The following is a 13135-nucleotide window of genomic DNA, read 5'->3' as shown; positions in this document are numbered from 1 at the left end:
AAGGGTCAAGAAATGAATCATCTGTAGTTATTTTGTTGCTCTACAAACTATATTTTTTCCGTTATACGTGAAACTAGATTTGAGCATTACTCGCAGCAATTCTGCCAAATTGCTGCCCAAATTCCACTCAGTAAGCTATTCAGTAGTTGTAATAACAAGGACGGCTGTGCCAAAAGGATTAATGTGAGCGTTGAGCATGCACACTAATGACGAAACCTGCCATTAAATTGTTGCAAAAGCCTACTGTCCTGTTGAAGCTGATTAAGAGTTTCCAACTGTTTACCAAGAAAATAATTGGTAGACGGCAGATCAGACAAAAAAAAAGAAAAAGAAAAAAAAGCAGCAGCTATGTGTCACGTTGAAAAGCAGGGATTCTTACCAATTTCTCATCAACGGTAATAAGTTGCGTGTCTTGTTCTGCTTTCTCTGCCAGCCTTGATGCTGATGTGCTTGCAGACCTGAAAAATCAATGAATGGACATTACACTCAACGGCCCACTACAAAGCAGGAAATTACACAAACAAGTGGCATTCTGCAGCCACCGACAGTCTTGGAGGACGCGGTGGGGTGAGGGTACAGTGAAAAGGAAGCGGCTAGGAAGGAATCCCCCCCGCCACCTATTAGTTCTGTCTGGTGAATCTCTGGCAGAGCCTCGCTCTCATCCTAATGACGGGACGTGCTTACTGTTGGCTGCTGGGTGACTGGCAGGCGGGGACTGTGGAGCTCTTTGTGAAAGTGCAGCCGTATCCTGACACTGAGCGGCGCAGATCCATCGCCACTCAGCCAAGGAAGGGCTCACTCAGCATAATGTCCTAATTATCAAAATATGACCGAGACAATTTGTCGGAATATTGGCTACAAAAGCGTAACTTTAGTTTTCACAAAAGAGAACGGAAAAGCTGTGCTGTGCTTGATGAAATGCGTTGATTGTTTGGCCGGTAACTGCAGATTTTTACCTCAACTGCATCAAACTAATAAACCAATCTGTACCGCTGCACATTGTCACATTAATTAATCAGAAAGCTTAGAGGGGGCACGTCTTGGATTTTCTCTTTTTTTTCTGTTTGGCCTTTCATGGTAACAAATTTTGCTGGATGATAAATTGTCCCAGAAGTTATTGTGATATATTGCAATGTTGTTGTTCTGAGACCATTTTCAAGTAATACAGTGGTAATGATAAGGTAATATTGCAAAAAAGCGTTGTCAAAGATCAATGCAATTTTAATTCTTATAGAAATTTAACACTGGAACTGGAAGAGATTTTAAATATCCAAAATTAACAAAACAATAGAAACAACAACAAAAAAAATTAATTATGAACAAAATTGTCCTTCGAATGTACGGCAAGTATTAAATACATTTCTAACTGTATTCTGATTTTGTAGAATGAGCGATATTCTAATGTTTTGATCCGTCATCTGGTATTTAATAATTATTATTTCTGGACGCAACTAGGCAAGGTTTCAAAACAACAACAAGCTTTAAAGTTTAACATCTCTTATGAGGAAACAAAAAAGAAGTTTGGAGATCAGTTTTTTTTTGTTTTTGTTTTCCAGCTGTAAACAGCGATGAGCACAAGGTCCTGTGAAAACCTTTCTTCCCTCCACTAGTTGCTGCATACTGCCAATCAGCTGTCTGAAGGAAGCTTATTTACACTTTTCCTTCACTTGCAAGACCGGCACACTTGTATGTTTGAAAGATTTCGGTCACAAACAACACAGATATTAAAGGAGCTAAAGAAGCACCACCTTCCATCTACTTAAGGAAGCACTATTTTGAAATTAAAATCGCTGTGAACTGCATGTCTGTTAGCAGCCGACTGCAGCCTGGCCATGATAGCTTATACTCATGTGGTGGGATTAAAAACAATTCCAAATACTAGTTAATGTTGACAGAAAAAGCACAATAACCAAAAATAAATAAATATCAACAACAAGCTGTCTTCAACAGAAGAAAATTAAAGTTTTGGAATGGTCCAGCAAAAGTCTGACCAGAGTAATTTGAAGATAGCTGTGCAACAGATATGCCCTCACAATCTGACAGATTAGGAGGATTTTTGCAAAAAAATAAAAAATGAAAATAAAAAATCGCAGCCTAGTGAAAATGTGTCATGAAGGCATACTTCTACCAAAAAGACTGTAAAGTGCTGTAAAATAAAATCAAAAACTGTTTCAACAAAACATAGTTCTATGTTTTATTCTCAGTTTTATGTGGTTGCATAAAAATCTACGCAACCACATCAGTTTTATAAGTTATATGTCAGATTCATGGTAAAACGTGACACATTATTTAATTATTTTTCCATCACAAAGTGTTAAAAAATAGGGGTAGTAGACTATTTACATCTACTTTGTAAAAGATAACTTAAGCCAAGAAAGCTAACACATTTCTTTTTAGAGAGATCATAGTATGTCTCTCAGCATTAGTCAAAAATCAAACCAGCTCACAGCCTGTTCACCTTAACGCCTCTGACAAACAACATAAATGTTACTGCTCGTGAGATAATTATTTTTGAGACAAAATCATGTTTGATTATTTAAGAAACATTCATAATATTACAGTGAAAGAGCATTGTGCCAAACTGCGCAAACTCAGACTAGACCGACATGCTTTACACTAAAGGAGTTAAAGCAAATTTTTCAGTGGTTAAGTACTTGTCAAGTACTTGGGTTCCTAAAATTGATATACAATAGTATGGATACTGGTGAAGGCCATTTTTAGCAAAACAAATGACCATAGCATATATACAGCTTGTTACAACAGGATCTAATGTGATGAGGCAGATAAATATTGAAGATTATGTCCGATGACACGTTCAGTGCCGCTTCAACTTACTACCTTACTTGACTGTAAGGTTGAATGTTATGCTGAACTTTGCTATACAACTTCACTCTGTCCCATAACGCTCCTCATTAAAGAAAAGTTCACAATGTCGCGCCGATCATTACGGATGGTATTTTGATGTACGCAGCAGCAAAGAGTGTTTAATTGCGTTTGCTCCTAAACTGATTTGTAGCTTAGCTTCAGCTAATTAGCTACCTCGCAGCGTTTGCGAAAGGACATTGACATTTATCTGATACACTAGGAAAGACGAAAAGAAGTCGATAAAATATTCTGACATATAACTAGCCCCCAAAAGATATTTATTTTTTTCATTTCTGTTTTTTATAAATGATTAGTTTCCAGGGTTTTATTTTAGCTTGGGGCAGACTAGATTGATCGGCCTGGGAGGTTTCTCCACATCTGAGCTGAAAATTCCATGAATAATCCCAAAAATAGTAAGACAAACGGATATAAAATAATATGATAATCAATATTAAATTACCTGGCTGGATTCAGTAGGATCCTGGAAGCTACATTGCTGAGAGACAAACGACCTAAACCGAGAAGTGACATTGAGGACGCCATGTTTGTTGTTAACCATTTGGTACGGTAGCCGCGATGGAACAAGTAGAACGAAAGAACAATATTAAAAAATTACAGAAAAATAATACGTATGGGTAAATTTACATAAATGTAACCTTTTTGAAAGATAGTAAAGATAGTTCTTTAAAGATAGTTGATTGAATATCGGTTAATAATAATAATAATAATAATAATAATAATAATAATAATAATAATAATAATAATAATGTTATCATTTAATTTCAATAATTTCAATACCTGTGTCATTCCAGATTACCTTTATATGAATGACACATTTAGAAAAATAGGAAGTGATTCTACTGTAAAAACAAGGTGACATTACTAAATATATTTCTTACCAACACACAAAGCTATTTTTTAATTAATTTGTTAACACTGCAGATATGACTGTTAAAACATGAAAAACAATATCTTTGATAAGAAATACTTATGTCTATTATCATAGTTTAATAATGGCCTGTAAAAAAGATTCATATTGTTTTGTAATTGTGTTTTATTATGAAAAACAATGAAAGGATTTTTTTTTTATCAATTTGGAAATTTAAAATTTGTCAAATAAAAAATGGCGCAAGAAGTATTCCTTTCATATCATTATCCAAATTCTAACACAAATATTTAAGTTAACCTTCTAGAAGTTAAACTTTTACTTGTTGGTTATATAGAAAAATGAAACAAACTCAGAAAAAGTTATAAGGAAAAGATTTTATTGTTTCACTCCTCATATCTGTACAAATACCATCAAACTTTGTATGTACATATGACATTTACATAAAAATACAAAACTATATATTCATAACAGAATTTTGTATTTCTCTAGTGATGTTTGAAAATAAAAAAAATGCAGTCAGAGGGGAAAAACGGAAAAAAAAAACAAGGTAAAGGAGTCTGGTACAGAGTAGAATACTGCAGAGAAGTAATCCTACTGTCACTCTGTGAGAGCAATACGGAGCACGTTGGCAAGAAGACAGTTCACAAATGTTAATGGCACATTGTTTCCAAAACGATCAAGTATTGTCCAAAATTTGACTATGCTTCAATGTTGTGAGATTACATAAATGCTGTGGAATCATGTTTTCAGGTCAAAAAAAGAAATCTAAAGGACTGAAACCACAATGAAAATATTCTAAATATGAGAAAAGAAACACAATTGGCTCTCTTTTTTTCTTTTCCATTTCATTCCTGCACCATTTGCAATGCTCAAACCAGTGAGAGAACCCCTTTGGTCAGTTATGATAGCTGTAAACAAACAAAAAAAAATGTATGTACATAAAATGATTGATATATATACCCAATAAATAAACACACAGCCTAAACATGCATTTACGTATGTGTGACATAAACATCTGTGATAGAGATTTGACAGAAACAAGCAGGTTTTTTACAGCTCAGGGAATGCAATTTACAGCTTGAAGATGACTTATACTTACATGGTAAAATGACAAATAAATAACACTGTTTTTCTTTGGACAGATATAATTCTTCATGGTAAAAAAGGAAGTAAAATAACAACAACAAAAACGGGTAAGAATATATGGTGATAAATGAAAGCCGGACAATGTAAATGTATAAATTATAAAACACAAAAACAGTATAAATAAACATCTAGCAGACTGAACTATATGTATACTTCCTTTTTTCATTAAAAAATAAATAAGCATACACATAATGTACAGTATGGACATGATTCCTTGTCCTAAGAAAAGTTCCCCCCTCTATACTGATGGGAGCTTATCCATCCAGTAGAGAAGATAAATGGACATAGGCCTTGTAGTCTGAGTCCCCATCTTCCTCATCCTCCTCCTGGTCTTCTGTAATGGCTAAATGGGAGAATACATGGTAGCTGTTGTATGAATACGGACCACAACAGCGCAGAATATATCAGTGAATGTCAAAAAAGTTCACAACAAAACATCTTACACTTTCTTTTTATGTTTGTTAGTTGTTGCTTAAATGGTCACTTTTATGAAAAAGAGTCTGTGTTACTTGGCTGCAAGAATCACCAATTATACAATGTCCATTTATATAATCAAGCACGTCAGTGCCACAGAACGGGGTAAAAAAGGTTGAAAGGGGAATCACAAGGAGGGATATACAGATATAAGGACACTGGGGCTGATGTTCCAGTAGCTCTGTTCTGTTTTCGGCAGAATCCTGAAAAGCAAAAACACATATAACACCAAAAAAAAAAAAAAAAAAAAAAAAAGTGTTCTTCTGCTCTCCAATTCGCTTTGCTTTTTTTCTGATTAAGATGGAAGGTCAGGGTGCAAACGTCCAGGGCCGTGGCCAATGCATTAAATGTAATCAACACAGTTCTGAGGTATTTTCTTCTGCTTTTATACATAGATTTACATTTTTGAAAAAAAAAAAAAAAGAAAGAAGAAAAGCACGCAAGCAAGCGCAAGAACGACAATACAAAATAAAAGAAGGGTCCCTCATTATCTTAAAGTGGATGTAAAATATCTGATACATTTTTCACAACAGTGCAGACAGTAAAAGCCAGCTAAAAAAAACAGCTTCTCCTGCTTACAGTAACAAATTACATTTGTAATTAGCTCACAAGGTGATCATAAAGTTGGTCACCAGTCCAATACATACTTTAAATACGACTTAAGAGATTTTTTTCAGGTGAAAGAAACTAAGAAGAAAAAAAAGACATTCCCAGATATTCGGAAACTGGAATGTACGTTAGATATTTCGGGTTTCTGAGAGTCCAAATGGTCTTCTTTTAAGATTCTTTTTTATGCGACACCAACGTTACAATCACCTTTCGCTTGTTGTGAGCTAATATTTCTAGGGTGTTTGATCAATTACAGCCAAAAGCAATACAAAGAAAAACATCATAAAGAAAGAAGGTTTCTAAGAATCAAGCAGTGCGAGCGTGGAATTTACAAGCTGTAGTAATGTGATCTCTAAGATGAGATACTGCATGAAATTTAAGGCTTCCTGCTTCTGCAGGCGACTAGCATGACTACGACTCTAACTAGGTTTAAGTTTCAGGATATTCCAGAGCTGGCCAAAGGTTTTAGGAGCCCAAAGCAGAATGTGATTTGGGAGCCCACCTACAGCTAAGACCATTGACCGACATGTCACCTCAGATATGAGGTATATTTATGCAATATATTATATGTCAAAACAAATGCATTTGAAAGTGCATGTAATGGTTTTTCAAATGACATCATCATTAAGGTTAAAAGTGAATGAAGTTACAGCATTTTACAACATTAAACTGGGCGGCGTTTTGCTCTTCCTTCTGTTTCTCTTTGTTACCCTCTTAATACAACAGCTAGAAACTTTAACTGGTTTTCAAACTTGCAGCTGGAACATAGTTAAAGTGGGCGTTATTTCAGTCCCAGATCCAAAGTTCAAACATCGAAGCAAACTGAGACTCTCTTGAGGGCCTCCTGCTGGCCTGGATGTCCTCAGCAGCAACTCAGTTCCCTTACGCCTTGGGCCAGCTCTAGGGTTGCGCCACAGCAAGCAAACTAGGTCTCTTCTAGTGTTTGAGCTTATTCAATAAGATTATCTTTCCTCCCAGGCTTTTAGCGACAACTTACATAGGATTAAATCGTTCAGTCACTTTTCTCTTAACTTGCCTTCCAAAAAAAATACTTAAAAAACGTGAGAGAAAAAAAAAATCAAGAACACAAGAACAAAAAAATCGGCGACAAAGACAAAAGTCATGCAAGTTCCTTCCATTTCCAAGTCCTTTCCGCTTCCTATAGCTGGAGTGATGTAGCTGGTGAGGGAAACATGGGAAGAGTTGGGATGAAGGGACACTTTCAGGAGAGGGTATTTGTTTTGGAAAAACACAGGAAACATTGTCTCTTGCTTGGATGGGGATGGGGGAGGAGGAGTTTTATTTCTCTTGTTTCATATTTCACTTTTTTGTTTTCTTACTTACAGTTGCAAGATCCTGTGTGCTTGACTTCCAGCAACACCCCCATAGAACAAGCAGCCTGCTTCATGGCGCATTCGCTGGGATATGTGGTGTTGTCGCTGGCGCACACCGACTCGTCCGTTCTGCTCTCCGGACAGGACTCGTTGCAGAGCGAGCAGCGGCCCCGGCTCATCCGAGCGTCCCACAGACACTTCTTCCCTGCACTGCACTGGATGTCCTCACATGACTTGGCCTCTGGACAGAGAGAAGAGGAAATCAGCAATTGGGGCAACCTCCAGAAAATTTTGTAATGCATGGTCAGAAGGGGACTATTGAAAATATTGAAGGGTGGGTGAGTTCAAAATGAAATCAAAAGCCACAGCAGAATTTTGGAGGTTTTATTATGCCTTCGTCATGAATTTCTGGGTTGCTAGAAATGAGTGGTCCAAGGGCACTGTCAGAAAATTATCATAGGGGAGGTCAAATGAGGGTCACCAATAACCCTGAGGAAAACACAAACACAAGCGGCATAGCACAGTTTCAGGAGTTTCACAATACTATTGTTACGTGTAGGTAGTGAGGGTAGATGGAGCCAGTAGTGACTGACAAAAGAGCAAAAGAAAAAAACAAGAAAGATGGAAAGGGAAAGAATAAATAAGAAACAAAAGAAACAGAGACAGACTAAAAAAATGAATATAAAATACATGACACACCGGGAGAGTGTTTTGGACACAAACTGTCAAGAAAAACTGATTGATAAAGGAAAAGAAAAAGATATAGGAAGATCAGTCCTGGGTCACACCTTGCTTAAGATCAGCAATATCTGACCTGCTGATCTCAAACAAATCTAATTTGACCAATTCAATTGTGAAGATTTTATTTTCGTTTAACACAAAGAACCGAATGAAATGTTCCCAAGCGGAAGTTGCAGTTTTCAATCAAACAGGAAATTAACATTTCAAAATTCTGTGATATTTGACCAATCAGCAATCACAGCCAGTCAAGACATCCAAATAACTGGCCAATTGATTGTCCTCGGCTTATTAAAATAAATGTTGATAAAATAACATTTATAGAGTGTAGTGGGATGGATTACTGACAAAGTGGCAGTCTTTAAATAGACAATTTACTCTGAATAGCTTTCAAGCAGGAGTAGAAAAATCAGTAGCTTTTCTTGGTTTACTATGAATGGAACAGAAATACAATCCAACCTTATAGGGTAAATAGTTATGAAGGGAACAGAAAATTGCTTCAAATGAGCATTTTCAGAGTGCAAGACTTAGACTGACTGCTATCTGGATAGGAAATTATTTGGTTAAAATCTTGAAGTATGTCTTCATGGCCCCCAGCACTCTTCCTTCCTCCCCTCTCCTCCTCTTGCTCCCTTATGAGATAGTGTTGCCAACATCAGGAAATAATAAGATGTCTATCATTTGTTGAGCAAACACAAGCAACTACCAAACACCCCCTCTGTCTAAGCCCCTCCCAACTGGAATGTTGGCAGTGAAAATACACAGTTGGAAGAGAATAATGCACTGAAAGCATGTTCAAAGTCAGAGACTGTGGAGGCGCAGTGAGGGTGTTAAATCTCACGCTCTCACGTCTCCGGTTGCACACTTACTGATGCATTTTCCGTCATATGCCACACCGATCGACCTGCCCAAGAGACAGGTGGCCTTTCTCAAGTGACAGGCGCTGGCGTAGGTGATCCCGTCGTTCCCACACAGGTAGTGCTGAGATGACGCCACGTCGGGGCAAATCCGATTACACGTCACGCAGTATGCGTTGTTCGTCTGGTCCACGACGCAGGTGGTGGTTCCCGGGCACAGGACACCGAGGCAGGTTTCTGCCGTCACAAAGAGAGGAGAAAGATGTTACAGGAGGTGAAGAGGAGAGACGGCGGTCATGTCTTTCAGACAGGACTGAACAAAGCGTTGCACAGCGTCTGAAGCAAAGTCTGATTTAGGAACCCAACAGCCACCGCTGCTGCACCAAGCAAATAACATTGACATGTTTTAGCAACAATGTTAAAGTAACGATTTAGCAACGTTTAAGCTGTTTTAGCAAAACAATAAATGTCCTGATATGAAACGATAGGTCTTTAATTTACAATCCTTCACTTAGTTTTAATTGTTTGCTTACATAAACTGCATTTAGTCCATAAGAAAATATGGCATATGATTTTACTAAGTAATATCTACCATGAGGAGGTTGCTTCTAGTTCTCAGAGAGATCAGAACCACAGTCAGTGGGAATAGAGTATATCAGGTTTTCAGATAATAATATGGAAAATGACTGAATTAATTATAATATGAGGGTCACAAAGGTCACATGTTCCTATTTATGAGTGATTATGAAAGCTTCTCCATATATGGATTACATATTTATTAATGTTTATGATATTGCAACTACATATTTCTGCTTACTGTCCATTTCCCAAGTGGTTGATTGGCAGTGAGTTTCATTGTGCTACTACAAGACTTTTCAATGAAAAAAGGTTTTTTAAAAATAATTCAATTGGTCAATATTTCTATTTAAAATCATTTATGTATTTAATCCAAATTGACCACATCCTACTAACTTAACTTTTGAAGTGTTTGGTCAATCAATCAGAGAGGGTTGTCATACTGAATCTGTGTTTGCTGCTTGTCTATCTTTATGTGTCAGATTGTTGACACAATATGTAAACACTTAGCTTGCAAAGCAGAGATTCCCATCCCCAGTCCAGAAGAAAAGATAAGCACCAAACTGTCAGCTACTGACAGCGTGCATGGGTACGACCCCGTCTCAGACGCAGGCACCACAAATGATCAAATTGTTGGAATAAATTACAAATAAATTCTTATTTGAAATAATAAAGTCATGTTTTCATTATGTTCAAATGTAATTTAAATTAATTGGTTTGAAAACTTAAGTATTAAGACAGTCTGTCCTTAACTTCAACCTCAGAATATTTAGGCTGGTTCTATATAAAACTGAGAAAAAAACATTTACTCATGAGAGCCATGGTCAGCAGAAGAGTAAAATTCAACTGCTCTTTTGGATGCCTGCCCCCTGCTGGCCTGGCACGTCCTGTAGAGGGTGGCTTAGTTTGGTTATGCCTTGGTCCTGCCAGCACCTCCAAAGACTTTTCAAAGGGGGTGAACATATGGGAGCCCTGATCATTTTGGAAAGTCAGACCAAAACCTTACAGAACAGCATAAGTTTTATTAAGTTGTCTTCACATATAAGCAAAAAAGCAATTACTTATTTATTTTAATATTTCAAATTGGCACGCTACTATGCTCAAAACAATTACATGGGCATAAACATAGATTTTTTTTTAGTAAATAAATGTTGCCAATGATTAAACTGCGTCCTCTCTGATCGAAATTCTATTAATAATTTACATTGTAGACTATCTGGCTTGGCGGGAAGCTAGCAAATTTAGCCCCGGCAGGCTTCCCCTTAGTGGCGCAGCTGAGTTAAGTCATTTTTAAACGTGACTTAGAATATGTACATATGCTTGACTTACTCTTGCATTTTCCTTGGTACTGCACGTCCAGGTCGGGCTGGCCTTTGCATTTCGCCTTCAGGAGTCCGCATTCGTCTTTGTAGGTCTTGCCGTCTGAGCCGCACACCGGACCTTTCCAGGTGATGTTGGAGCAGTCTGGAGCGCAGACGCAGCGCGGCTTACCTTTCCTGTTCATCTTGCACCTTTTACCGGGTCCGCAGTCCACATTTTCGCAGCTTTCTAAAAGAAAGAGAAACAAGTTTTTATTAGGTTCTGAACAGGATTTTGGCTGTAAACTTGAAATATTTCGGCTGCTATACTTTACGCACGCTGGCATGCGCCAATCAGATCGCCTGCGTGCATTTTGTGCTTATTATAAGGGAAAACAAAGGAAAATGAGTGCACCTCCACCTTTGCACGGTATGCAATTAGGAGCTCCGCCATTGAAGATCATCCACCTAAAGAGCGTGCTGTTGGGGACGTCCTCCTCGGTCCAGGACGTCCCCAGTCTCCCGCTCCGACAGCACTCCTCTCGGGTCATCCCAGGCATGTAGAGCACCTGGCACCTCCCGTTCTTCCCCTGCTGCAGCCAGCAGTTTCCAGCTGCAAACGACAATTCATTATTAACTGGAATATCGCACGTTGAGCGTCTAACCACTGACCCAGACGCACCACACACACACACACACACACACACACACACACACACACACACACACACACACACAGACCGCATTATCCGAGACGCGCCCTCCCTCCTCTTTCGCCCTCCCGGCGGTATTTTGTCTGATTTTTTCTTTTTCCCCTCTTTCTTGCAAGACAGTTAACACTTGCCTATTCCAACTGTGACTGACAGCCCTTACAATGCAGCCACGAACCTCAAAAAAGTGAGAATATTCTTTTGAGGGAGTGGGAGGGGGGGGGTTCTTTTATTCCCGGAGTCTCCTTGTTACCACCGGACAGAAACTGGAGCGTCTAGACGGCGAAAACCACAGTCTTTAGGTATATAGGCTGCAACAAGACTGAACACACCGCCTTCTACTTTATCCCAGACATGCATATCCGCCAGACATTGACACGCTCATTGACAAAACACAGATAAACGCAATTCAAAGATTTTTTAAAAATCCTAAATTGGTTAGTGGCACAGGAAAATAATTTATCCAGGCACAAGTTGAACGTTTAAAGCGACGCAGACACGCATGACATTGTGTGTCTGGAGGTTTCTTATATTAAATACAGATTTCTACTCGACTGATTTGAAACATAAACCCCGCAAATGACAGAAAAGTCCGCCCTGTTCTTGCTTTTGTCACAATCCAAAATCTAAATTTGCGATTTGGCGCACAAAGCTGGAAGGGTGTGTGCGAAAAAAAAAAATTATAAATAAATACCTCACCCATTAACTCAGACCGATTAGAAAGAAGTTTGCTGTATGATAGAGTAAAACACAATTAAGTTCAAACTGTTCACGAAAAATCGTCTTTAAAATGTCTTTGGACAAATTTGGCACGGACGCCTGCGTCTGTGCGCGCGGAATGGGCTGCAAAACTTGCCATTTCTCACTTTGAAGTGTCCCACACTATAACACCTGTTTTATATATGCCGAATGCACGCAACGCCTGCAGAAGAAGAAGTTTCAATAATACAGGGGGAAACGAGAACTCTATGAAAAGTTTTCAATAACCCGACACCCGCGCGTTTTTGCGCATGACAGCAAAGTTTAAAGAGAAAAAAGAAACAGAAAAAGGAAATAAAAAGAGCTTACCTTGAACTTTTTGATCTTTCATGAGATGGCATAGCCATAAGAAGAAGAAGAAAAGAACACCCGGGTGAAGGTGGTGCTGGAGCATCCCAAACATGATGGATGTAGGCAAAGTGAAGCACGTATTTGACACAGGCGAGCGCAAAAGTAATCTGCTTAAGGTGGCAGTGTTGAATAAGTGTCAGTCTGAGAATGCAGCCTCTCTTTTTAAATCTATAAGGGGTCTCGGGTTGACTGTCTCTGGTGGGCGGTCTCCTCTTCTGTGGGGGTGGGGAGATTTTTTCTTTTTTTTTTTCTTCTTACCAAAGTTCTTTCAATCCCAATCAGGTGACACACAAGTAAACTTTCTCTTCCTGTGATCACCGAAGAACACGGAAATGTGTGTTGGAAAACGGAACAGGCTGGGATCGTTGTAGCAGATTTGCTAGGAGACTAAAGATAGCTGAAAAATGTGGCGGCAGATATGGATCGGAATTTTGATGGACTAATGTTTGTGTCAACTTATGCATTTTTACTTATTAAGAATGTTTTTATTTTTTATTTTGGTAAATTGAATATTTTACTAAAAATATTT

The 13135-nt window shown here is 38.3% G+C and overlaps 1 protein-coding gene and 1 long non-coding RNA gene across 4 annotated transcripts; both read right to left on the bottom strand.

The window, feature by feature from the left end:
* Nucleotides 1-415: 415 nt before the first annotated feature.
* Nucleotides 416-3436, bottom strand: LOC107837517 (uncharacterized). The gene is made up of 2 exons (XR_001663533.1): nucleotides 3326-3436; nucleotides 416-458 (listed from the first exon to the last, which is right to left on the bottom strand). It is a non-coding gene; the product is annotated as an uncharacterized LOC107837517 (long non-coding RNA).
* Nucleotides 3437-4109: 673 nt separating this feature from the next.
* fsta (follistatin a) lies at nucleotides 4110-12855 on the bottom strand. Of its 3 annotated transcripts, none has more exons than XM_007563544.2 (6): nucleotides 12565-12855; nucleotides 11208-11399; nucleotides 10818-11036; nucleotides 8925-9149; nucleotides 7328-7558; nucleotides 4110-5243 (listed from the first exon to the last, which is right to left on the bottom strand). In XM_007563544.2, exons 1-6 carry the CDS (start codon nucleotides 12656-12658, stop codon nucleotides 5155-5157), a joined length of 1050 nt encoding a protein of 349 aa, XP_007563606.1. In that variant the 5' UTR covers nucleotides 12659-12855; the 3' UTR covers nucleotides 4110-5154. The 3 variants fall into 3 exon arrangements, with proteins under 3 accessions (XP_007563606.1, XP_007563605.1, XP_007563607.1); XM_007563543.2 differs by having other exon boundaries at nucleotides 11202-11399; nucleotides 12565-12854; XM_007563545.2 differs by having other exon boundaries at nucleotides 5150-7162; nucleotides 11202-11399; nucleotides 12565-12854.
* Between the last annotated feature and the right edge of the window lie 280 nt (nucleotides 12856-13135).

The sequence above is a fragment of the Poecilia formosa genome, unplaced genomic scaffold, assembly GCF_000485575.1.
Source record: "Poecilia formosa unplaced genomic scaffold, Poecilia_formosa-5.1.2 Scaffold148, whole genome shotgun sequence".
In the NCBI taxonomy this organism is placed as follows: Eukaryota; Metazoa; Chordata; class Actinopteri; order Cyprinodontiformes; family Poeciliidae; genus Poecilia; species Poecilia formosa.
The sequence above is the reverse complement of the archived record's forward strand: the minus strand, read 5'-3'. Positions and strand labels throughout refer to the sequence as shown.